Genomic DNA, 26,975 nt, shown 5'->3' with positions numbered 1-26,975 from the left:
ACTGTATATTTCTGTTAAGAAGAATCCCTTTGCTTCTTTAAATTTAGAATAAAAATAGTTTCTTGGAGTTTTGGTGGAGGTATTTCACAGATTATTTATCTAAAATAATATCATTTAAAGTAAAAATTAAATCTGCTCCATGTGTCATCTACTGCAGATAGGATTTTAACTTCCTTTGACCTTCTGACAGAGCCTCAAATAAAAACTAAAATCTGAACTGTCACATTAAGATAATGTCATTAAAGTGTCTACAATAAATCTATTTTGAACAAAAACCCTGCAGCAGACTTATTACAGCGTTATTACTTCACAAACGCATCAAAAAGCCGGTTATGAAAACATCCCAACAATAAAAAGCACACCAGAGAATCATTTGCATTTTTAGGAATAATTTATTGCCAGTAGGAAAGCGTGAGCTTGTGGCAGTACTCAATAAAAACCTTAACAAGACCATAGCGTTGCTCAGACACACAGACACATGAAAAACGCCCCCGGTGCCCATGAATAACTCTGCACTATAAATATATCGGGTCCCATTATCTCGGTGGAAAAATAAACAAGTTTCAGAATCAAAATGTACAAACAGAAGAAGGAGAAAAAAAAGATTATGCAGTCGCTCACTGAAGACCCATTTCTGCAAAGAGCATTTAGACGATAAACTTTGTTACGAGTACACTGTGATCAGAAAAGCCTCGCTTCTCCTTTTTTTTTGTTTTGTGAATGAAAGCACAGAATGGCTGATTTCACACCATTTAATCACTTTTTTTTCATTGAAAATAAAAGCATAGAATATCTACAAAACCTAGTAAATCTTGAAATCAAAACTGTACACATAGATTTACACTGAAAATGAGGATTCGTATAAAAACATCTCGCTTGTCTTTTTTTTTGTCTTATTGAAACAAAAATATTGTTGCGATTTTTATTTTCTAGGATGATTTTCTGTCCTACACTGAAATGTTGATCCTTCAGAAAACTCACCTTATTAGCAAGATAAAGGTTAAACTTAAACGAGACATATTATGCTCCATTTCAGCCTTTTCTTTCTTTTCCACTTTGCTCCATTCTAATTTTTTTTACACAATTTACAAAAAAAATCCAGTCTTTTTTCCACCCATTAACATTGAGATTTGCTCTTAGTTTCATGTATTTCGGTTTTGTTTTAGTGATTTAATCAGTTAAATCTGTTTTGTAAATGAGCTCCAGCTAAAGCGACAACATCCCCGGAAATGTAAAAGAATAAAACTGCAACAACATGGACTGTAACAGTGACAGTGCAGCAAGATGAAACTTCCAATCGAAATCCTGCAGCTACTCTTCAGAAATGCCCAAGTTCGCAGGTGTTTGTGAGGAAACCGAAGAGCCACCAGCTCCCTGTAACACCAGAGGTTTTCCAGGCAGCAACGCTCCACGGTGTGCCTCTCAGTAGTTTTAGTGCATAGAAGGTCATAACATCACTCTGCTCAAATGTTTCTCCAGGCTGGTTAGATGTTGATGCACCGGAGCTGCTAACAGATTCAGACTGAACTGATTTTGCTCACATTAACTGTTTTCATTCTTTTCTTTTTTTTTTTTATTATTTAAACTTTGATTTACATGAAAGTCCAAGCTGGGGGATTCTATTTTTAGAACAGGAAAGAAAAGCATAATAGGTCTCCTTTAAAGTATTGGTGATGTCATCTTAAAGGGGCAGAGGGAGAAGCAACAAAACGGCTCCTTTTACCTCCTGATATTTTCTCTGGCCTCTCATTCCTCCTCCTGCTCATTCCTGCCTCTGTTTCGTACCAAACAGTTGTCATTTCGGCCCTTTCTGTCCGGCCAACATTCACAGGGCTCTAAATGAAGAGAAACGTGTGACATAGCGACCTGCTGTTAACTGTGTGTGTAGGTTTGATGTAGGACAACCTCAGGTAAATGAGGGGCCTTGATGAACCATAACATTTCCATGAATTTTCGGAAATAACTTTGAGAATCAGCTAGCAACTTCAATTCAATTCAATTCAAAAATACTTTATTGATCCCAAAGAGAAATTAAATAAGATAAGCTATATCGCTTTGGCCCATCGTCAGCTTCGTACCAATCAAAAGCAAACGGCTTCGTACCGACGCTCAAACTACCAGCTTTGTAAGAAAGATGACATCCTAGAATCATCGATCACAAGGAAATCATTTCAAACAATCTCTCTGTTATTTACTGAAATTAAATAATCATTTTATTGTTGCAGACTATCAGTAGCTTATGGAGATGAACTTTGAATCATTTGTTGTCAAAGTGGGCCCATAGCGTTCTAAGAAACAACCAAATCCAGAAAGATACAAAACGACGAAGCAGTGAATGAGCAGAACCTCCCAGAATCCCCCAGCCGCCCCTTCCAACTACGGTCAGCTCTCTGGTGTGTGTGGTGTTCTCTGGTGTCCACATACTGTGTGTTATTAGTGTGTAGTATGTGTAGCTGTGGGTTCAGGCACTTTTGTTTGGATCCAGTGTCAGACTTCAGTGTGCTGTTGGGGGTTCAGCATCGGGATGGTCAGCTGTTCAAAGTGGCCTTCCTCGCCGCTCTCGTAGTCGCTCATCATGGCCTCCGACTCCTCACAGCACGCCGACATGTCTGAGCAGGAGGCTGTGGAGGCGTACAGAGACATGGACATGTCGTCCAGAGCGGAAGAGTCAAAGTCCCGGCCGCAGCCTAAGGCGTACTCCCCTCTGTAGCCACCATTGCCCACAGTGGAGGCCGGGGTGACGGTGGCGGAAGCGGAGGATGCGCCCTGGCCCTCGGTGTCGCAGCCGCCGCTGCTTGGGTAGGAGTGATGCGGCAGGTACTGGTTAAGGCTGTAAAGCTGTGGCCGGGCCGGGCGCCGGCGTCCGGAGCTTCCCGAGCCGGGCTTCTCCAGCTCTCTGTTCAGGGAGCGCAGCGTGTCGCCGTACTCCGGCAGAGGCGGCGGCGGGAGGTCGTCGTTTACGGGGAAGTCCTCCGGCGGTGGAGGGAAGTCGCTCTCGATGTCAAAGCCGCCGGGGTAGTAGTCGGTGTCCATGGCGCTCGGATCGTTGTACTGAGGAGCGGGAGACTCCACCACCTCGTAATGCGGAAACTCCTGGATTCCAGGAAGCTGAACACTTGGCATCCAATCAGATGTGTCCCAGTGATATCCTGTCGGACAAAGAGAGGCCGCAGCACAAACACAGAGATTAGGCCTCTGCAGTGGAGACGTCAGACATGTTCATGTTAAAAATCAAAGTCATGCTGGAGCTGCCACTGTGTGAAGACAAAGAGGTTCTACATCCTGCAGACATTTGTCACATTCTGCCATGTTCAGGTTATAAAAAGCTGGTTTTAGTAGAACATGGAGCTTCTGGGTCACACCGGTTATTAACGTGTTACAGAGGCAAATAAATAGCATAGATGCACCAACCCAATATCAATATCCTATCTAACAAAAATTCTACATTGAGTATCAGTGGCAGATCTATTCAGTCTAATTCTAATCTTTGCGTTCTGAATGACATCATGCTTTATAATTTATTCGACATCGTATTTAGAATTCCTAATTGCACTTTCTGAACCATTTGAAATAAGTTTGCTGCAGTTTAATTTTGCATGTTTGACCAACGTACTCAACCTGTTGGGTTTTTTTTTCCGTTTTAGTTTCTCTATTATTTATTTCCCATTGGTTGTTTTACTCCTAATGGAACTGACTGAACAAATTAAAGTTATATTTACATGTTTGACCAAACTTGTGAAGCCGTTGGTGTATTTAAATGTGATGTAATGGTGCAGAGTTAGAAAATATCGTTTTAATTCTGTACATTTATGAACTGACAGGTTTTAAGTCAGTTCAGTGTCGTTTTTCTGTATCAGATCGGTATCAGCCGATATTAAACCTCAGATATCTGTATCGGTATCGGACGTTAAAAAGTTGCTTGGTGCATCCCTCATAAATAGCAATATTTTTAAAAATTTTACAACAAATGAGTTTAGATTATATTTATTTACAGCTATTTATCAGTTCATTCATGAGATTAGAGTCTCTGGATTTTTTTTTTGAGTGCAAATCAATGACATATTGTGATACAGTTAGAAGTTAGACAGACAAACAGTGGGTTTTATAAAACAGTGCTAATGTTCTCTCAAAGGTTCAATTGGAGCATTTGAAAACATTTCTATTATGACTACATTATACGAGGAAAATGTGATCATGTTAGGCATTTATTGATTGATGAATATCTGTGTTGAAGAAATTGGCCAGTTTTTTTTAATAAAGTAAATGTCCAAATCAGGATTCATAAAAGAAGCTGTTTTATGAATTACAATCCTGAGTGGGAGTCGATATGATTATGATTAAGACTTTTTTTGTTTTTGTCATGTTTGTCAACATGACTACAGCATTTCAAACTTTTACTATCTATTCCAAAATTGGAATCTTGAAACAAAAATATTACAATACGTGTGGCAATAAACCCACAGTAGATTAAAATCACACTTTGGAATGATATGATAAGCTAAGATTACTGCTTCTGCTAGATTATCTGTTTAATGCAAATCTGTTTGTTTTAACATAATAATCCCTTTAATACTAGTAGTAGAATATAAAAATTTAAGATTTTGGAAATATTAAAAAAAATGAAAACAGACACAAGTGGGAATACATCCGGTTAGGCGCTGAGTAATCAACACATCACGGCCTCAAACCATGCGAGGTGGCGCTTTAGAAGATGTCACCTTCACCTCACAGCGAACACCTTCTCACTTCAGATTTGAGAGTTAGTGGTAAAGCGTTTCAGGATGGGATCAGGAGCAACAGAGACCACCAGACAAACAAACGTGTAAAAAGTCACCTCTCGGGTTCTTGAGATCATGAGCCAAAAAAGACTCTTTATGCGAGGCAGGAGGGGGAGAGAGAGAAACAACAGGTCACGTTAAAACCTCAACAATATGCTGAGAATAACAACAAAACAGAGGAGGGGACGGAATGAGACGCAAATAAAAAAATGCATAGCAGCTTTGTCATTTTCTTACACATCAGGGGGTTTGTTATATTCCTTTTGTAATTTCTACACACACAGTTTTGGTCAGAAGATTTTATATTCAGCCATCACTGCCATAAATATCTGATTCATTTTGGGCTCAGAATGATTCACCTAAATGATTCGTCTAGTAGTTCATTTCTAATAACACAGCAAACAAGAAAAAAAAAACAAGAATTGGGAAAACAACTTTCAATTCTTTGTTGATTTTCTTTGATTCAGCTTATACGTTATGGGCTCAAATATATACATACAGCCTCCTAATATCATGATGAGTCACAGACACCACACAGGTTTAGAAACACCAGCTGAGTTTTTTCAGCACAAGATGCTAAACATTGAGTTTTTATCTAAGTTTGGGTTAAATGGTGGAAACCTGGAGACAACATGGAGTTTCAACAGGAGAATAATAACAAAAATAATGTGTAAGAATGTATTTTACTTTATGGTTAGAGATACAGTTTTTATCGCCCCATCGCCCCACCTACCCAGTCATCCAGTAATGATGCCCATAAAACGTTTTATGAAGGCTACAAAAGTTTTCGTTTGACAATTTAGACAAACTTTGACCATCCTGCTAAGAACCCTGGTCAGTTAACCAACAGCCTTGTGGATAGCTAAAAAAATGTGTGTGGTTGATGTACAAGTTGCTAAGCAACCATTAACCATTAAAAATATCATGTTTTGAATTTGAGTCTGTATGTATAGATTTGACTCCGTACGGATTAGAAAAAAAACCCTTTAAAAATTCACTTTTCTTCCAACGGCTGTTTTTGAAAAGCGACTGAAGAATTTAAGTGAATCACCAAATTCCACAAATTACCATCACATTCCTGCCCAAAACGATCTCAATCCAAACACCAGGAGGTCAGAGTTTGACGAGGGCCGTTTGTGTAAGACAATGACAGAGTCTCAACCTGCACTGGACACCAAAACACAGAGGGACAAAAGCACTGGTGGACACAGGCCAGAAGAGTACCTTCTCCTTCCACAGTGTCAACAACAGAATTGACAAGGTGGATTACTGTCACAATGGAGGCTTGTGAGAGGCAGAGTGGGGTTGGGGGGGAGAGTGGATCAAAGAGACCTGACATTAGTAAAAATGAAAGCCTTGTTCATTTATCAAAAAAGCAAAAAACCAAGCAAGCACAGATGGAATGTGGTCGGAGTGATGGCAGCACACACCGGGGTCCTGGTCGCTCTTCACACACGTTTAGTCTTTGGAGCATCAGCACTGAGTCTGAGGGGGTTATGGCTGGGGATGAGACCGTGTAAGAGGGGAACACTGTAGCGAGGGTGATGAGGGGGTTTCGGCGGGGGAGGTCAGGTTCTGTTTGTGCAACATAACACACAGCTACTATATACTGAGAACCAGAGGGAGCCACTCACAATACAGATGGAAGAATCAGGGAAATTCCCCAGAGATCTGAACATAAACTGTTTTTTCTGTCAGATTTGGATATGTTCTGATTTTTGAAGGTGTGGATGAACGATATGATGATGGACTGACCTTCATCATCTACAGGTGCATCTCAGCAAATAAAATACCATCAAAAAATTAATTTATTCAGTAATTTCATTGGAAAAACTGAAACTTGTGTTAAGTATAGCAAAGAAATATAGTTCAAGCCTTTTACTTTGTCCTGCTAGTTGTGATGATAACTGTGTTTCCATTACTAACCTGTTCAAAACTGTAAAAAAAAAAAAATAATAATTTCACAATCCTCTGAACACTACAGCTATTCCTGTGCTACATTTTATCCTTCCACTAAACTTTCCATTCATATGTTTGCCAACTTCTGTTGGGAAAGGCTTTTGGGGCTTTGTCACTGCTGAATCACTGTCAAGTCAGCCATTTTCCCATTGATTATGTAGGACAAAATATGGACTCAAAATATCAATTCTGTTTAAAAGTATGTATTTTTTAGATGTTTTCCGTAATATTGAAATTGTAGAGGAGAAAATTAATTTGTGGGTTTTACTCGTCAGCAAAGAAAATCAAAAGTACATGCTTAAAATATACCACTATGTGATAAATAGAGATAAGTTTGACAATTTGAATGGTATTATTTAAAAACAAATACTATTAGATGATATTCTGATTGACTGAGATGAACCTGTAGGTGAAAACGAGAAAAATTAAATGAAAAGATGGGAGAACATAAGAGAAATAAGAGTACCCTGGTAAAATACTCTTTGATGTTAAACATCCACTTGTCTCTAAATTCACCAAAAAAGAAGAACAGAAAGAAACAGAAAAAGACAAAATAAAGTATATGTAGGAAGAAATGTCAAATCAAAGGAAGCGATGAGCGACTTTGAAACAACCGTCTTCTTTCTGAGATAAAGTCACAAAGTGAGAACAAAGAGCCGGGTTCTAAATGGTTTCTATGTTTTCCAATCAGTAATCTCAGCAGAACTGATCAGACGGGGGACTTGTGATTCTTCCGTCTGTACGGACAGTGACTGAGGACTTACAGGCCGGACCCCCTGCTTAAAACCTGGTTCTGGATCTGTGGACCGATTTGATCCATATGGGAGCTGAAGCCCCGCAGCGAAAAGGAACAGAAAAAAAACAAAAGTCATGTGACCCCACAGCCACTACCGGGTCATTTATTCAGCACATGCAAAAAAAAGAAAATTAAAAATTCTCTAAGTGTTAGCTGTAAATTTACCAGGCATCACACAAAACAGGAATAAACTCGCTGCAGAACGCCTGAATGTTAAAAATGTAGAGCTGTCAGGTTAGCGAGTGCTGAACTGACGGCGGCGTACCGTTGTCGTCACATGACTCTGACTGGAAGGAGCTGAGTGAGTGGACCTCAGACATGCTGCCTCTGGTGTTGTACAGATGACAGGCGCTCTCCTCCACTGGCTTCTTGGTCAGGCAGGGATCCAAGTCCACCACTTTAGCTGCAGAGAAGCAAATCAACCAATCATTGGAATACACAAGGCATGTTTTTACTCAAATAGATAAATATAATAAATACTCAATTCAGGTTGGGCATCACCGCTTTCCTCTAAGGCTGTCAAACGATGAATACATTTAATCTGATGAACAACAGGGTTGCTGTGAATTAATTCCGATTAAATACTTGCTAACATGAATAAACTTAGTTTATTTATTTACAAATCATTTTATTAGGGCTGTCAGTTGTTTTCTCATGACTTTGATGCTTTGTTTGTACGATTGTTCATGTTTTTTATTTGTTCGTAACAGTTTAGTGTTGCTTAAGTTGTGAACAGCTGAATGTAAAAAGATATTTTGCTACACTGTTTTGTCTACAACAGTAAAATAATTTTGGGTTTCTTCCTGTATTCAGCGCTGTCAATGAAAATATCAAATGTGGCGCTGCTCATTCCCCCTCTTCCTATCCAGCAGCTAAAATGATCTGTTGTGAATGCTAGGCTAGTCAGAATTGCCGCTGATGACGGCGAATAAAACAGTTTTCCTGTAAAGGTCGTTTCTCATTAGCACAATTAGCAGTGCATGCACATGGTTGATTGGCTGTTTCCAACTGGGAGCTGTGCATTTCTCCATACAGTAAAGATAGCTGAAGGAGGAGATTGATCTTTTCACAAATAACATACTGTCAAAACATACTGACAGCTTTAACAAATATGTGAAAAATATATTTTTTTATTAAAGTTACAATGTGTTAATTTTGACAGCCCTACTTTCCACACAATGTAATAAGTTAGATTTAACAGCAGCCAGAGGGAAGTGGACTTACTGTCGTAGTCATAGTCCCAGTTGGGTTTCTGTATGGAGTCGCTGTCTGACACAGAGTTGGATGGAGGAGGCGGGGGCAGGTTGGGCGCCACGCTGCACACCGCCACGGTTTTCCGGTGTCCGTGAACAGAATCCGGGTTGAAAGTGGTGAACTCCGGGTGCTCTGGGATGGTGGAGCCTTCGAACGAGTTCCTGTCCAAGTTGTTCCGCGAGTCGCTGGGAATGCTGGGAGTGTAGGAGATGGGGCGCACGGGGACCTGAGGGGGGATGTCAGAGTAGATGTTCTTGTTGAGCTTGGAGTCGAAGTACGGCCTCTGGAGGAAGGAGTGAGGCACGCCGGAGCCGCCGGGGTGCTTGTCGGCGCCGCCCGTCTTCGACTTGCTGCGGCATGCTCTCTTGCGGATGATGATGAAGAGGAGGACCAGAATGAAGATGCTGAACACGAAGACCACGATGCCGATCACCTCCTCCAGGCCGATGTTCCAGGGGGTGGAGACGAACTGATTCTGAACCTCCTCCAGGAGATCACACTTCTGCCCGCGGAAACCCAGAGAGCAGTTGCACTTAAAGGAGCCGTACGTGTTCTGGCACTGGCCTCCGTTGGCACACGGATTCTTGATGCACTCATCGACGTCGCTCAGGCACCTTGGACAGAACGAAGAGGGACTCAGTGAGGTTCTGATGCAAAGCGTCGAGCTGATCCAGATGGAGAATTTGAGTCCAAACAGACATACCTGTCTCCCTGGAAACCAGCTACACATTCGCACACCGGACCATCCAGGCTGTCGATACACGTCCCGCTGTTTTTACAGGGGTTGTCTCTGCAGTACGGCCCCAACTGGCACCTGGAAAATGAGGATGGAGAGGAGCTTCACTTCTGAGATGTGTTGACAGAAATCATTTTGTGATCTACAACTCTGAAGAACGCATTAATGTGCTTTGTTGTTGACTTTCTAACATCACAACAAAAAACTTTTGTATTGTATTTTATTTGAATTAGATGTGATAGATCAACATAAGGAAGTAGGTTATTGTGAAATGGAGAAACAAATAACATGTCCTTTTAATTTTCAAATATGAAAAATGTGTATTTGTCAAACTTTTTTACTCTGACTCTCCTAAATAAAACCTAGTACAATCAGCTACCTTTAAATAATCACATCCAGTCTGACTGAGCTTGAACTATTTGGCAAAGCAGAAGGGATTAAAGATCTCTAGATGATCTTAACCCCATAAGACCCGGTGTCGTAATATTACATCTCTATTTAAAAAATAGACAAGTTGACTTTTCTTCTTGCTTTTTTATTCAAAATTAAGAGATTGAACCCTATTGTTGAGTCTTGGAATGCTATTGGATAGGAAATGCACATAAGGTCAAAAAAACATACCACAACTGGAGAAACCCTGACTGAGCAGGATCTCTGTGATTACTGAACCAGAATAACCAACAAGTAGAAATTTTGGGGTGATCATTATAATGTCTAAAATATGTATGTGTATATAATTTATGTGCAACACTTTCACAAAATGCTAAATATTTAATATTACATTTTTAATGTTATATTTTTGGAAAGCCTTACTCAAACAAAAACAAAACAAAAATCTCAAAGCCGAAAAGTTTCATCTCCAGGGGACTTGCACAAAACCATCTAAAAAGTGGAATTTTTTTTCAGGTTTTTCTATGTCCAGATTTTGCAACGATAAAAGAGTTTAAAATAATAAAAAACTACATTTTTCAGAAAATTATTTGCAAAGAATCTTGACCTATATGTGTTTATCCTCCTGTTTTATAATGAAATACTATTTCTATTAAACCGACACATCAAATCCCAGTACGTGTAAAGTAACAAATGTAACCAACATGCTTATGGAAGGGTATAGTGGATGGTTCCTAAGCAACCATTAATCATTAGTAGTGGACCTTCATGTTTTGAATTTGAGACTATATGTATAGACATGGCTGTTTTTGGATAAGAAAAATAAACAAATTCACTTTTGCATCTAGTGGCTGTTTTTCAAAAGTTACTGTAGTATTTCAATCAAATGAATCACTGAAATCCTCAAATTAACACAACATTCCTTCCCCCAAAACATTTATCTACACATGAGAGAAACAGTTTTTGTACATTAGAAATCACACATGGAAGCTGGGCTGATTTATTAGCAACACATTACCTCTGTCCGGAGTACTGGCCTCGGCACTGGCAGTAGAAGTCGTCAGCGCGGGGAACGCAGGTGCCGCCGTACAGGCAGGGGTTGGAGGTGCAAGGGCTTATTGCAAGCTCACACTGGGAGCCCATGAAGGAGGAAGGACACTTGCAGAAGTATCCTGTGGAGTTCAGGCAGAAGAAGGCTAATGAGGACGAGGCACTGAGCGTAACACTCTTGCAATCAGAATTCTGATGAGGAATGGGATTTTTGTCCTTTAATTATGCAGATGTTTCGTGTAAATCTGAACAAATTTAGCATATTTCTTAAAAAAAAGAAAAAAAACCTGCAGATGAGACTGCCTTGATATATCTCTTCTGTATATAATTTATGATTCTTCTGGTTTAGGGTCGATATGAATCGGTGCAAATGATCAAAGGAGCAGAGAAAGACTCACCTCCGTTGGCCAAAGAGACGCAGCTTCCTCCGTTGGTGCAGGGGTTGCTGGAGCAACTCTCCTCAGGTGCGAGGGCGCAGCCCGGGGCCACGTCCACCATGTCCTCCAGCACAGCCTGCACCCGCCGCGCCCTGCTGTTGAGCGGCAGCTCCAGGCCGTTCAGCGCCATGGCCTCCATGCAGCCGCGCAGCCCGTTAGTGACGGGCAGGCTGCGGCCCAGACGCTGCGAGGAGTGCTGACGGACATGTCCGCCGAAGTAAATATTGTTGTCGAGGTTGAGCGTGCGCAGGGTGCCTGGAGCCGTGCCCGAGGCGGCGTGCACCTGGTCCAGTACCAGCTTGGCGTAATTGCCGTCCACCTCCAGGGAGACAGAGTGCCACTCCCCGTCGTTAACCTGGGCGCTGAGGACCGACACCAGGCCGGGGCCGCTGCCGCAGTCAAATTTGTACTGCAGGCGTCCGTTTACGATCTGTTCCAAGAGACGAAACGCTGCTGAGTTCCAGAGTTGGAACAAAGTCTGAATGTGCAGGAAATGTTAGCAGGCCAATCATGTAACCTGGCCTCAGCTCGCAAAACTGTTGTTCGCAGTTTTGAGGAAAACACTCATTTTCATACAGCCGGAAAACTGTCTAATCCTAGCGTCTAAATGAATAAAGCTTCCTTTAGCGTAAAGGAATGAATGAATAAAGGAAGCTTTATTCATTGATAAACTTTGACTTTTGTACAAACATCTAAAATATGAAAACAATTGGTGTTAAAATCCTTAGATGGCAGCCTGAAACTTGAACGCCTCTTTGTCTGGTATGCAGAGCGCTCCTCCAGACAGACTGAAAAGGAATGTGTGTAATACTCCTGTCTGCTTCCCTTCAGTACTAAAATAGCTTGCGTTAGTTTTTTTTCCTACCAGCTAGCCACATTCCCATAGTCAGGCGTGTGAATGGAGCTTTTAAATGCCCTTTTGAACCCTTCAGCCGTTGTACACAGACAGAATGGGCTCAGAGAAAGGGTGAGGTCTGTTTCCTTATGCGGCTCTTTAAATGTGGAGGACAAAGGTTCAAATCCGAAGATGCAGCTACATAATGAGTTTGAACACACCTCAAGGATGCTGTAGTCTGTCCCTTTCGCGTACATGACAGTGGCGTGGCTGGAGAAGGTCCGGAGCCTCAGAGACAACTTCATCAGCTCCTTGTTGTCGTTCTCCATCAGACGGTACTTCACATAACCATTTCCACTGAAGGTCAGTGAGTGGCCATCTGAGACAAAAACAAAAAATAAAATAATTTACTGAGAACAGCAAGAGCAGCAAAGCACTACAAAACCAACACATGCAGCTCAGGAGACGAGATAAAACGGCACGGGGTTCAGGAGTGAAGACCTGACCAACAGCTATCAAAAAGAAACCTCTTTTTGAGTTTTGCACAGAAAAAAATTCAGAAAGCCAAATAGCCTTGTACTTTAGCATCAATAGTAACCATGGAGCCGATAGTTTACTTTAGCACTGTTAGCATCTAACATTTAGCTTGTCATGATATTTTTAGTGTTGACGACATGTTTATATTTTGTCTCTCAGCATCTACTGAGTACCTAAAATGTTCTCACACAAACAATTACAAACAAGTACAGACATTTTTTTTCTAGATGCAGAGAGAAATCAGCCGGCCAATGAAATGGGACAATTTTCAGCCTATAGGCGAGTGGCACCACCGGCTCATACTGTCTACTAAATCTAATTCCATTACAAATGTGTGCGCAATTTTGCAATTATGGTGTTTTCATAAGAAATGCAATTAAAATTGCACATGAAAAAAATTGTTCACACAATAAGTCATTAAAAACATGCCGTGCCATCATCCTCCTACCACTTCTTGTCGTCTTCCTCCTCTTTCCTCCTCTGCCTGACAGTAGTAACATCTGTTGTTGATCAAGTGAATTGTGTGATGCGAAAAAATTAAATAAAATTTCCATTGCATGATTGCAATTAGCTAATTTATTTTTGTAAACGCTATTTGCACAGTTATCAGGTCAGCTAATGCACTGCAACTTTATAATGGTTTTAACTCCAGAGACGGTGGTTCATGTAGAAAAGGTTTTAATATAAAAAAAGAAAAGTTCCTACCGGAACATTTGCCCTTTTTGGCCTCCGGACACACACAGCTGTAGACGGTATCTCTGGGGTCAGCCACGCAGTCCATCCCCTCTGGACAGGGGCCGTTCTCACACAGGTTGTTCAGGACAGGACACTTTCCGCCTAAATGCCACGACACATCAAGGTTATCAACAAGAGAGTTAATGGAAACACCCAATGTGTGTGTTTATGTGATCAAAGTACCGTCACACTGGCACGTGGCCGTCCTCACGTGCCGCGGCGTGACAAAGCTGAGGCGGGCGGTGCTGTATGTGGACATGGCGGTTTTATCCAGGGAGATGACCTCGTCGCAAAAGTGCAGTGGGCAATCCAGACCCACACACAGCTTCTGAACCACACGCACGATGCGGACCCCGATCATGTCCTCGATCATAGCCGCAGAGGAGTTAAGCTTGCGGAAGACAACCTGATGAAAATTCAGCAGGAAATGACTCCGTCAAAGGGATTAGTGTGACCGGAGTGTCCAAAGTCAGTCCTCAATGGCCGGTGTTCTGCATGTTTCAGTTCTCTCCCTGACTCACCACACATGACTCAAATGATGGTTCATTTGACAGACTTCTGCTAAAGGCTTTATATACTGAGGTTGTAGTTGGAGCATTTGAATCAGCCGTGTTGGAGGAGAGACACATTGAAAACTGTCAGGACACCGGCCCTCCAGGATATACAAAAAAGTCGATTTTACATAATAGTAAAAACATAGGTTGCCTAAAAATCATAATTTAGGCCGCTGATTTTAAAATGATGCAAAGTTAATAAAACCTCATGAGTGAAAAATAACAAACACCCTTTTGAAACTTCCTATTCCGGCTGGTCTTACCTCCTGGGACTGGTAGGGGCTCCCAGATCTCTCCAGAGTCAGCAAGACGTCCAGATCCCCTTGCTCCGGCTGAAGGCTCACCAACTGGACCTCGCTCCTGCGGACCCCGGCGATGTTCCTGAGGGCCCGCTGAAAATTCCTCCAGTAGTCCCCGATGAACTCCTCTGGGGCGATGCTTCCGAAGCGCACCGCGATGGAGTTGTCCAAGGCCTGACGAGTCGCTTGGCGAATTTGCACATTGACGTCCGCCGGCGTTGTGAAGCGTCCATCGGTCACCGTCACATTCAGAGGGTACTGGCCCACGTCGAGCGGCCGCAGGGCAATGATTTTGCCGTCCGAGGCCGACACCGAAAACAAGGCTCCGCTCTCGTCTGCTGGCGTGGAAGCGGGAGCAGCGAGGCTGTAGGTGAGGGTGTCGTAGATGTCCTGGTCAGTGGCGTGGATCTTTCCCAACACGCCCCCGGGGTACTCATCGCCAGCAACAGAGACAAAAATGTCCAGCGGGAGTACGGCAGGGGGATAAACGCTCTCTTCGATGATTCGCACGCTGATGAAGGCGGTGGAGGACAGCTGGGGCTTGCCACTGTCGGACACCTGCACAGGAGAGGAGGACAGTGAGGCGTTACCTGCCTTCCAACACCAGAGGGCAATCAAACTCTTCCACTGCTGCCTCAGTCCCTCGGCTAACAGCATCCACACATTGCAAATGCACCAGATACAGAGAGCCAACAAAACATTAACGAGATCAAACATCTTAACAACCACACTTTCACAGGATTTAGCTGTTGGTTCTGCAGGAAAACAACCAACAGCAATGACTCAAATCAGAGCTTGAGTCTTGTGTGCACAACGACATCACACTTTTCATGTCCCATCTGCCCACACATTTCTCCTCTGTTCCCTTCCACCGAGGTGACACGCGACAGAGCCAATCAAAGCTGCTCTCTGTCCTATTTAGTCATCTATAAGGTGCTCTGCAGCAGCTGTGGACTTTCATAGACTTTTAAAATACTTCTGTTAGTCTATAAATCACTCAACATTTTAGCACCACAATGCATTAAAGATCTGCTGTTGTTGTATCAACCTTCCAGACCTCTCAGGTCTTTTTTTTCTGGTGATGCAGCATTCAGCTTCTATGCACCAAAGATCTGGAACAAACTTCCAGAAAACTGCAAAACAGCCGAAATGCTGCGTTCCTTTAAATCAAGACTAAAAATCCACCTATTTAGTATTGTTTTGGAGTCATAATTAATAAAACATTGACCAACATATTAGCAGTGCAATGATAATTTTAACAATAACTCGTGACAAAATGCAATATTGGTTATTGGCTTTCACAACTGTTGATATGTTTTTGATGTTTTTATGTTTTAATGTAAGTGATGTAAAGCACTTTGAACTGCCTTGTTGCTGAAATATTCTATAAAAAGAAACTTGATTAATTGATTGATGTCTACTTCTATGCAAATCACATCACATCAAATTTGATTTTACTTCTATTCAGCTTCTCCGGTAAAGTTACTCTCGGTGCAGCAAGCTCTCAGTAAAATACTTCAGGGGGTTTTAGGTGAGTGAGCAGACTGCTTGGAGAAGCGATTGAAGGCAGGAGGGAAAAGAATGTGGATAAACCGAAATCTGCTGAAGCTCGAAAGTTTAAGTCGATGCAAACCGCCGACCCTCGTCTCACCACGGCTCTGCGACTCACCTGCGCTTGAAGTAAGTAGTGCTCTTTAGTTTTCCTGCTCAGCACCCCTGTGGTCACCAGCGCTCCCTGCTGGTTGATGTGGAAAACGCCGCCCTCGTTCCCCTTCACGATGGCGAAGGTGAAAGGTGGGCCGTTGTGTGAAGCGTCTCGATCGCTCACGGCTAGCTGAAGAATGCTTGTGCCTTTTGGTCGATTCTCCTGAGAGTCACAAGACGTGTGATGAGAAGACGTGCTTTGCTTGAAGTCACTGACTTCTGAAATGCATCAATGCTGCTTTGTGGACTGAAGGAGCGTCGCTGAGCTGGACAAAAGGCCATTTGAAACTGATCCCACCTCCACGGAATATAGGTGCATCTCAGTCAATCGGAATGATAATGGAAATCAAGACCAGATCAATGAAAACTCTGTGTTCTTTTAAAAATAGTTTGTGAGTAATGGAAATGACATGTGAATAACAGAACTTAGCTTGAAGCATCCGGCTTCTGAAAGGCTCTGCTTTAATGCTGACCTTTTTATAGTTTTTCCAACTGGACAAAAGAAGAGCTACCCCCATGATTATTTATGTTTCTAAAGTTTCTGTTGGCTCTGACTGATCAGACAGTAAAAGTTAAAAGAACAGCATGAGTTTGAAAAGAAAGTGTTCTCCTTTTTGTGCCTGAATAATGTTCACATCTGACATCTATTGAATCTTTGGCAACCCATTACATTCATTCTGCAGAGCTAAAAAAAAAAAAGCTATCGATCTTCCTGTGGGCGTGTACAGTATGTGTAGCTTCGGATTTTCCCCCTCACAGTTGATTTAAGAAAATTTACTGCAATGCTTTGATCAAACCCTAATGGGCCATAAAACGCAGGCAGCAAAGAGGTGAAGCAATGTTCAGATCTGATGCTCTGCAGCAAGCTGGCATGTGTTTTGTCCACTGATTACATAAATAAAAGAGTTACAAATTCAATCCAGTATAAAGTAAATATCATACAATTCTTTGGAAACCCTGACAGTCAAAAATCTTCTCATTTATATTAAATTAGCTGATAATTAATTTTTGTGTCATACCTGATGTTCCTCATTCCACCACCAGGGGTTCAAACACATTTTTGGAAGAAATTCTGGGCTAGACTTTTAGGGTGTTCTAGTCGTTTTCATGATGTGTGTTTGGCCAAAGGCTGCATGGATTTATGGATGTAGGATTGACATGTAGGAGCTTTGGATGTTCACTTTCATAATTATAGATATAGTTATCAGTTAATGGCATGCTCCACTAGTTTAGCGTTTTCATCCTTCTCACAAAGGTCTAAACTTGCTGAGTTCATTCATCAGTTAACTTTAGTGCATCAGTCGCTTTACTATCCTTCCTAAATGCTGAGGGAAGAAAGCATTCTCTCTTCTACTGAGCTTCCGCCAATCTATTGATGCAGCTCCCTTTAATCCCCCCCCTTCCTCTAATAAGCCATCCCCTCTCATCTTTCCACCTTGTAGATTTCCTTCTCCTTCACTCCCTCCATCCCTGATCTGTGTTCCTGTGCTTTAAGATTCAACCTCTGTCTTTCAATCCCCCTGCTTCTCCCTTCTTCCTACCTTTGTTCTTCCTCCATCCTCCTCCTCCTTGATATTCTGCTCGCAAAGCCTTCCGTTATTTCTTTCTCCTAATCTCTCTCCGTGTCCGCTGCGATCCCTCCTGCAGCCCCTCGTCTCTTTCTCCCTCTCCATCTATCTTTTTCACTCTAATCAGCAATCTGCACTGACCCCCCCCTCACCCCTTCTCACCTGGATGATGAGGCTGTAGTTGCCCTGGGAGAAAAGGGGTGGGTTATCATTGACGTCTGAGATGTCAATGTTGATTATGGCGCTGCTGGAGAGAGGGGGCACCCCGTTGTCCACGGCGACCACCTTCAGAGTGTACCCAGACATCTGGGAGAAACACAGAGCAGGAGTTGCTGTACATGAACAAAAACGCTCTTCTAAGCAATAATGCAAATCACTAAACAAGCCTCCCTATTAAGTCGGCATGAGTCTGATTGGATTTCGCATTCACTGCAATTAGTTCCTCAATGGATTACATTGCATGAGAACAGCCAGGACGTATCAGCTGCTCCACTTACTCTCTCTCTGTCCAGCTGGCGAGCGACTTTAAGCTCCCCCCGCAGCGGCTCCATGGTGAACGGGCTACCTTGGTTGCCATCCACAATGGAGTAGCGGATGTGATTGTGGGACGGTCCATCAGAATCCTCGGCCATCACCTTTCAGTCAAAGAGAATTCCACAAAGAATCAATTAACAACATATATACGTGTATATATATATATATATATATATATATATATATATATATATATATATATATATATATAAAACGCTGCAAAAAATAAAGAAATCTGCAACTGAAAATTCTCATTTCTTAGCAGACCGTTTTTCATTTACCATAGTACTTTAAAGCTGCAGTTTGTAACTTTAAGAGAAAATATGTTTTTTATATACTTTTTAATCTGTCACTATGTCCCGACAATATAATATAAGACAGATAATCTGTGAAACGATCAATCTCCTCCTCTTCCCTGATCTACTGTTGCCTTCTGAAGAAATGCACCACTTCCAGTCAAAAACAACCAGTCAGAGCAAGGAGGAGGGCCTTAGCGCTGTCAATAATCTCATGTACTCGCTGCATTCTCTAATGGCAGAGAAAAAACTCACAGCTACAGCAATACCATTAATCCACCGTGATCGGTCAGCATGCTAGCTAGCCTTAGCATTCATGATTGGCTGTGATATCATCAAGAAGCTGGAGCATAGCAGAGAGAAAAGGGGATGAACAGCGCCACCTATAGGGTGACTGACAGCGCTAAGACCCTCCTCCTGCCTCTGATCGGTTGCTTCTTGAGTTTTTTCACAGATTATCTCTCATATCACATTGTCAGCACATACTAAGAGTTTTGACAAAAGTGCAAATAAATATTTTTTTGTAAAAGCTCCATACTGCAGCTTTAATGAGGGGAAAATATTTGTTCTCTGATGTAAAAAATCTGCAACAGGCTGGCGACCTGTCCAGGGCGTACCCTGCTTCTCGCCCGAAACGTTTGCTGGAGATAGGCACCATCCCCCGTCTTGATCCCAGTTGGGACAAGGGTGTTAGAAAATGGATGGATGGATCATGTAAAACATGTAGTTTTAAAATAACAGGACCTTATTTGATTATTAAAGTACTTTGAGATATTTGTCTCAAACTGATGTTAGCATCAATAGTTAGTAGTAGTAGAATCAGTATTCACCTGTTGTTTCTAACACGGTTTATTTATGGCCGTAAAATACCAAAAATACGTTTGTTTTTTTTTGCTTTCACTTGAGTTGTGCAAGATAAATGGCTCATCATATCGTATGTGGAAAACGTTGCAAAATTATTCATCAAGCTGTCTCTCTATCAAGCTGCCATTATTTTTTCTTACATCAAAAATCATTGCATTTTAACAGGGGTATATTTTTGAGAGCCAATACAAAATTTATTTAGCTATGCAGCTTTACACCCCCACCCACACACACACACCCACACAACAAATCCTACAGCAGTGAAAACCTCAGTAAATGTCAAATACAAAAAAAAGGATCCCTGGGGAAATTAGCACACAGAGGATTTACAGGTATGAGACAATGGCTTGCATTAAAATCTAATTTTCTGACGTTTCATTTATATTCAGGTACCTTATATGTACAGATAAAGGGCTGGGAGTGGGGATCATTTTCAAACAGAGGGAAGACAGAAATCAATAGGGAGTTAAAATGAGACGGACTAAAGGTTACAAATACCTTGAGTTGAATAGCAGGCCTAATGAGTCACATGCGTTCACGTTCTCCGGCTTTAGTATGTGTGTGAGATATTGAATCAGAATGTGGCGTTGCAGTGAGCATGAAGAGCAGTGGTCCTAATTTAGCTGCTCCACCAGATGGTGGTTTGCCACAGGTGCAGATATGTGATAGTGCATTCAGCGAATAATGGACGGAGAGGAGACGGGCCGTGAGCGAGGAAATGAAGCACAGAGGGAGAAGGTGAATGAACTGACACATCTGGCTGGAGGGAAATCAGGAGTGATGAAAAATGTCAAACCCTTCACATGGTTTTGGAGTGATTATGGGTAACCACAGCAAAAAAAATAAAATAAAAAAAGTCATCTGCTCTGTACAAGCTAAGCATATCTCAGGAAGAACATGTATCCTTACTAGTGCTGTCAGTCGATTAAAGAATTTAATCAATTAATCACACTCTGCTGCTGTGATTAATCACAATTAATCACCATACCTAACTTTATTAGCATGAAATGTAAATATAGGAAACTTGCTCTACTACACATGCATTGAAGCATAGCAAACTTGTTCAGGGGACAATTGACAGACAAGATTATATATTAATTTCCAGTACTTGAGTTCACCACCCCTTTCTGATGCGGCCCTGAGCAAATGCCCATATCGAAAATTTTTTGCATGTTTTTTTTTTTAAAGTTTGCATGCTTGGTTTCATTGTCTCAAACCAAGCATGTCTGAAGATTCTCAGCTTTTCAGGTTTTTATATGAAGGAAGGTTAAAATGATGTCATGTTGTTTTAAACATGAATTTATTAAAGTCGCTTTTCTGTTCATTTTCTATGAAATTAAAACAATGAGGCGACAGATGATTATCATCTGGCATAATTCAAGCATGTGAAACTTCAAGCTCGTACATGTAGATGTGAACACGAGGGCTAGAGACGAAACATAAGAAAGTCAAAAAATGTTGAACTTTTGTAGCTGTCAGTTATCGCAGAAAACCTTCGCCTTTCGATCCACGTGTGTCGAATGCATAATGAACTGCTGTTAATTAGTCAACCCTCTTTCGGAGAGAAGCTTTTAGGTCTAAATAGGTAGTTTCACTAATCTACATTATGTAATATCAGCGAGTTAATATCTTCAGATTAATTGCATTCGTTAACGTTGACACCTCTAGTCCTTACTGTTAATACGGCCTTCCCGAGCTCGGCGTCCTCGCTGATGACTGTAGTGTAGACGTCCTGGCTGAAGATGGGTTTGTTGTCGTTGACATCGGTAAGGTTGATGTTTACAGTAGCAATGTCGCTGAGGGGAGGGGAGCCTCCATCTGTGGCCTCCACGGTGATATAGTATTCATGAGATGCCTCATAGTCCAAAGCTTCAATCACAAATACATCGCCTGCAAGGCAAGAGGAAGTGGAACTTAAATAACAGAATAAAAGTTTACAAATCAAGAATTTTTAAAAATCCATGGCTAGAAAGCACTACAATCAAAATAACATTTGGAAAGTCAACTAACTTTGGAAACTAAAAAAAAAACCCAGTAAATTTAATAAAATTTCACCTGATAAAACACAAAAATCAAGCAGAAAACTTCAGATTACATAAAAGTAAAACCAGCTTGGTCACGTACCAGCATGAGGGTCCACACTGAACCTGCCATGTTCGTTCCCGCTGATGATGCTGTAGGAAATCTCCCCGTTAGCGTCGGCGTCGCGGCTAGCCGCCTGCACTCGGACCACCTGGGTGCCCACCGCCACGTCCTCGGACAGGTTGGCCGTGTACTCCCGGTGCTCGAACACCGGCGGGTTGTCGTTGATGTCCAGCACCGAGACCACCACCTCGCACAGCGAGGAGTGACGTGGAGAGCCCCGGTCGCTGGCACGGGCCTTCAGCTCGTACACCGACTGCACTTCGCGGTCCAGGGGGCGCTCCAGGGTGATCACGCCGCTTTGCTCGTCAATGGAGAAGAAACCATCAGCAGAGTCGGCCAGGGAGTAGACGATATCACCGTTATGACCTAGAATGACCAAAAAAACCAGAATTGTTCATGACACTTCAACAATCACTCTTTTAATTCATCAAATGACAAAGTTCAGTTTACAGTTAGTTTGAGAGTCTGGTTGTTTAATTATACCCCCCACCCGGTGTAGCAATTGTCATTTAACTCAGGTAAGTGGCACATCAGTTTTTCTTCGTCACATTATAAATACAGATATAAATGTATATTATTGTGATTTTCATATATTTAAAAAAAATTTAAACTGCAAAGTGTGGCAAGTAGAACCACAATTTTATGCAATTGCAGCTGTAATTTCAAGTCTTTTGCCTCTACATGCCTGGTAAAAACCAGCCCCTTGTTCTACGCTTCGCCTTGTGCGGAGGGTTTGAACGCTCGGCTGCTGAGAAGAGATTCAACAAATGTGGACTCGGTTAAAAGTTTTATATGACTGGATCTGATTTCACCCAATTGCTTTCACTCGGACGTGACATATGTGATGCGCCAGCTCGGCAGTGAAGGAAGCTACGCTATGAGGCTTACTGGAAATTGATTGCGTTGTTGACAACCATCCCTCACCAAAAAGAGAGAAGGGCCCAGTCGAACGACATCTTGGCAAACAAATGAATGTCCTAAGAATTCATCTTGATCCGACTTTAACTGCTCAATGTTTAGAAGAGTGGCCGACACAAACCGAATGTCTTCATTCACTTCCTCCACTGTCATTATCAAACTACAAGTACAGGCAGAATACAATTCCAAAAGTTGTGTAATCGTTCACAACTCCTTCTGTTTGCTGATTGGCCCAGTTGAAAATCACCATAAGAAATCAAGGTCAGTGGGAAAAATCCCAGATGGAGCACTGAAGAGAGATTAGAATCGAATAGAATTGCGGAGGAAGGAAATGGCCAGGCTAGCTTCACACATTCATAGATAGAAATTTGTGCCAAATCTATAATGACAAAGTTTATCCTTAGTCAGATTAGATAAAGATTATCTGTGAGTTTTTTTTTTAGTTCTGGCATGTATTTTCTGTCGTAAATTTTTTTTTGGGGGGGGGTTGTTTCTTTACCTTCACAGAATGCAGGTCTGTCACATCAAATCCCATATAAAATACATTCCACCATGTGGTTGTAAAATGCCAAAATGTGCAACTTTCAAACAGCACAAATACTTTGGTGTAAATGATCCATGGTTCACTGTGAGCGCTGGTGCTAACCGCCTGATCTGCCACGTCCTCATAACTCATGTCCTCCCACAAGTGTGATGTACCCAGAAACAAGACAGAGACTGATCACGATAATAATCATAATGCTTTCCTGCAGGTGGTCCCCATTTGGAATCCGCTATTATAGTCCCATTTATCAGGTGAGTGCCCTCCATCCTGTCTAGATCTCATTATCACGCTGGAGAGATGACCGTAGGGAACCCCGCTTATATAGATCCTCATCACTTTCATCCGGTCGGAACGTTTAGAAGACAATTGCTTGATGATACTTAGGAGAATTGTTTAGAGTTATATCTGCCTATATTGTCTTATATGGTTACTTGTAATGACGCTCGTCTTGGTCCCTTGGCAGAAATGCTGAAAATGAATCTGAGCTGGAAACATTTGGTTAATTAAGCTGTTACTTTATACGCAGGAAATGAAAAGGCTGCTGTCTCTTCACTTTTAATGAATTAAGAATAAAATAGTTTATTATATGAAATCTTATTGATATCGAGCTGGGTTTGTTCTCTAAGGGTGTTTTAACACACGACAGTTCAGTAGACTCGGTTCGATTCAGTACCAAAATTGCAACATTTGTTCCATTTTCAGTCGGTGTGGTTCTCTTTCACACTGCACTGTCAAATGAACCAAACCCATTGAGCAAGCTGTTCCCACCTTCACCTGTGGAGGCACTGCACCAAGAACTACTGAGGGAAACGACACAAAAACCTCTGAAGAAGATATAAGGTCAGATTTGAGCAGTTTTAGGATTTTTGTTTTTCTGTCTTTGGTAAAAGACCATGAGCTATTTCTCCCACAGCACCAGACACACATGTTTATTTTGGTTGTATTTACCCAGAATGCCCGGCGCTATGGTTCTCTCACTGCTATTGGAGCAGTCTCCGGTCACTGCATAGCATAACATTCTGGGCGATGTAGGCAGAGGAAAAACTCTGCCTACTGAGCTGTTTAGCTCAGCTTGAAAGCTGAGCTAAACAAGGTGAGTGGGATTAACTAACTCACTCTTCGGTTACCTAGCAACAATTTAACTTGCCAAGCGGCAGTTTCAGGTTTGCTGCCGTGCCTCATAACTTCTTGAAAAAAAAACAGATTGGAGGGAAAACAGTGGATAAAAGAGGAGAGATATTTAAAACAAAGAAAACAAATCTATAATCAACGATAATTATTGACATGAAACGCTTATATCATGATACGTTTTTCAGCCATGTTATTCATTCATTTTAGGGAGGGCCAGCACTTTGAAGACATCTTAAAGTTTGACTGCAGTGAGCTTCTGAAGATCTCTGACAAAGTAACAAAGGGGGATGAAGCACAAAACGTTCAAATTCCTCCAAAACGGTGAAATTCTAGAAGCGGAATGAGCGAAATAAGATTGCAGAGCAGCGCCGGGGGCCAAGAGATACACTCAGACCCAGGTGGTGAGATAAAGGACAAAGCAGAATCAGAGGGGGAATTTAGAAGTTTATCACGGATCAAGGGCACCAGTCTGCTTCTGTGTCTCTGTCTGGTTCATAATCATTCTGCACTGATAAGTGCTGCCTCTCAGAGATTGTAACGGGAGGCTGAACTGGGGGAGCAAACTATGTGGGCGAGGAACCGACATCATAGAGAGATCACAGAGGCTGTGGCACACAGCGAGCAGCGCCAAGAATGAATCCACTCTAAAATATGCAGAAAGTATGGAGGATAATGCAATATTTTCCTCTGAGGAGGAGGGTTACATTAGATTTTAAATTTTGATGCTTGGCTGGAAAGACAACTGATTGAAGGCTGTGGTAACTGGGTCAAACCTACTGATTTTCTTTGGCTCTGAAAGTGGATCTGAGTCAAATATGCAATGCTTCATGCTCGCAGCTAAATATGAAACACTGCAGACAAAAACAAAAAAACAAAACCATTCCTTTAAATATACAAGCATCTACGAGCTGCTGAAACCCATCCACGCCTGCACCAAGTAACTAATAATTACTGCTACTGGCTAACTGTCGGGGTGCATGTCGCTCTCGCCGCCCTTTCGAAAACTGCTCTCGCCCTTTATACGTAAAATCCAAAACACATTTCTGCAAGCCAAGCCTGCGCAACAAGAAGTCTTAATGCCAGCTTTGTGTACACCATTTATCATTTGTCTCTAAGGGGCCCCATTTGAGGCGTGTTATTCACTCTGTCAGCAGCGCCGCTCCCCCCAAAAAACGGGGGGAAAGAAAATAGAACAAGGCAGACAGAGTTGATTCTCTGTCAGTCAACAATCTGAAACGGTCCTTGGAGCTCGGGTGTCCTGCTTCAGTAAACTCCGAAAGCAATCTGGAATGGCAGGTCCACCAGTCTCCGAGAAAGAAAATCTCAAAGTAATTCCAACGGCTGTTAAATTGGAAGGTTTTAAGCTCTCGGAGCCATCCATGTGTGAGCCTCTTAGTGATTGGCAATGTTTGCTGAAAGGAGGAGACGGTTGAGATAAATATGTGGCCCCCATGGTGATGCGCTAGGTAAATGGAAAATTGCAATCCTGCCTTTTGAGAATTTAGCCTGAAGAGAGAGAAATTTCATTAGAGTGTAATGGAGCTTTTAATTTCAGGGGTTGATCATTCATAAAATTCCACATTTGTTATCCTTTCCCCCCGTGCCATTTAACCTAACGCAGCTCTACAGAAAAAAAACAAAAAAAAAACATAATAGGAGCCCAGTGAGTCAGTAGAGAGCCCAAATGAACGCATAAACGCCTTAATGGTACAGAATGATTTTCAGAGTACATTCACCTCAGGTTAGTGTTTCTTTGTGAACTGTATTAATACACAGGCTGGCTGCTAATTTGCTGCATTTGTGACTTTATTTCCTGCCACTTAACTTTTATGGCCACAGCAGGAAACAAAGTCAGTGTACACTGGTTTCTCTGGCAATTTCAGGCTCCAACAATTAGCTTGGAGCCATACTGAACTGTGGACTTTATGACAGATGCACCAGGTTTTCTAAATACAACTTTAAGGCCAGTCATTGTGAAGCAGCAGGACTTGTTTGATTTGAACTTGGACTCGGTTTCTGTTTCCATTTTGTTCCTTTAAAATTCCGTTTCATTATTTTTTAAACTTGGTTTAGACCATTTTTTATCAGTGTATTTACCCTGCAGAACGTTATGGAACATAAAATGCTCAGACTTAATGTATATTAGTGCTATTTTTTGTTGCAGTTAATTCACTCTTATGAAATATGACAGATTATTACTGAATACAAAATTAGGGATGCGCTGATCCACTTTATTCCCTTTCGATACAATACAGATATTTGAGGTTTAGTATCGGCTGATGCTGATTCGATACAGAAAAACAGTGCTGAGTTGACTTCCTCTTTTTTCGACACAAATGTAAATGTAATGAAGCCTAGGCGCAAATTCAAACTGGAAGACTCTTTTATCCCCACCGGGACCCGTTAATTGAAGCGACCTGCCCACAATTGTCGACCTATCAACGCCGGACCAAGCCACGTCACGTCCAATCATCGACCAAGTCCCAGCTGATAAGGACCTTCATTCATGGTGTCCTTCGCTCTGCAGCCGAGCTCAACCCACCACCACCCCTTCTCCTCCATTCGCCCGGTCCTGAGGCCCGCACCCTTCTTCAACCTCCACCACCAGTGCCGGGCCTTGGGGGATGACGTTCCTAACAGCATCGGGAATGCTCATCTGAAGCCTATCGCTAACGCTGCGATAACCGTTATCCCCAGCCGGGGCCCAAGCGCCAAAGACTTTAAATTCTGTTTGTCAATAAACTCTTCTAATTGTCTTCTTATCTCCGTCTGAGTCTCTCGAGATTGAAATGATGTTTTGGTTCTAGGAGGAAGTGTTTTTGGTAGCATCGAAATTAGCAACATTTTCAAAACTGCAATGGAAACACTTTTTTGCATCACACGAGTCACATGACCAACAACCAAACGTTAC

General features: G+C 42.0%; 1 protein-coding gene across 9 annotated transcripts in view; it reads right to left on the bottom strand.

The window, feature by feature from the left end:
- Nucleotides 1–372: 372 nt before the first annotated feature.
- Nucleotides 373–26,975, bottom strand: part of fat1a (FAT atypical cadherin 1a) — a 95,782-nt gene continuing 69,179 nt past the window's right edge. For 3 of the 9 annotated variants that reach the window (XM_028018083.1, XM_028018082.1, XM_028018085.1), the window contains 16 exons: nucleotides 21,451–21,837; nucleotides 21,002–21,216; nucleotides 18,130–18,267; nucleotides 17,795–17,938; nucleotides 16,030–16,227; nucleotides 14,325–14,918; nucleotides 13,691–13,913; nucleotides 13,478–13,609; nucleotides 12,457–12,614; nucleotides 11,362–11,830; nucleotides 10,932–11,085; nucleotides 9,491–9,601; nucleotides 8,758–9,401; nucleotides 7,799–7,936; nucleotides 4,835–4,870; nucleotides 373–3,149 (listed from right to left, as the gene is read on the bottom strand). In XM_028018083.1, the coding sequence (XP_027873884.1) occupies nucleotides 2,488–3,149; nucleotides 4,835–4,870; nucleotides 7,799–7,936; nucleotides 8,758–9,401; nucleotides 9,491–9,601; nucleotides 10,932–11,085; nucleotides 11,362–11,830; nucleotides 12,457–12,614; nucleotides 13,478–13,609; nucleotides 13,691–13,913; nucleotides 14,325–14,918; nucleotides 16,030–16,227; nucleotides 17,795–17,938; nucleotides 18,130–18,267; nucleotides 21,002–21,216; nucleotides 21,451–21,837 (4,403 nt within the window). In that variant the 3' untranslated portion in view covers nucleotides 373–2,487. The other 6 variants (XM_028018084.1, XM_028018086.1, XR_003595571.1 and 3 more) reach the window with 5 other exon arrangements.

This window comes from Xiphophorus couchianus, chromosome 5, assembly GCF_001444195.1.
Source record: "Xiphophorus couchianus chromosome 5, X_couchianus-1.0, whole genome shotgun sequence".
Lineage (NCBI taxonomy): Eukaryota > Metazoa > Chordata > Actinopteri > Cyprinodontiformes > Poeciliidae > Xiphophorus > Xiphophorus couchianus.
This window is presented reverse-complemented; position numbering and strand designations above follow the sequence as displayed.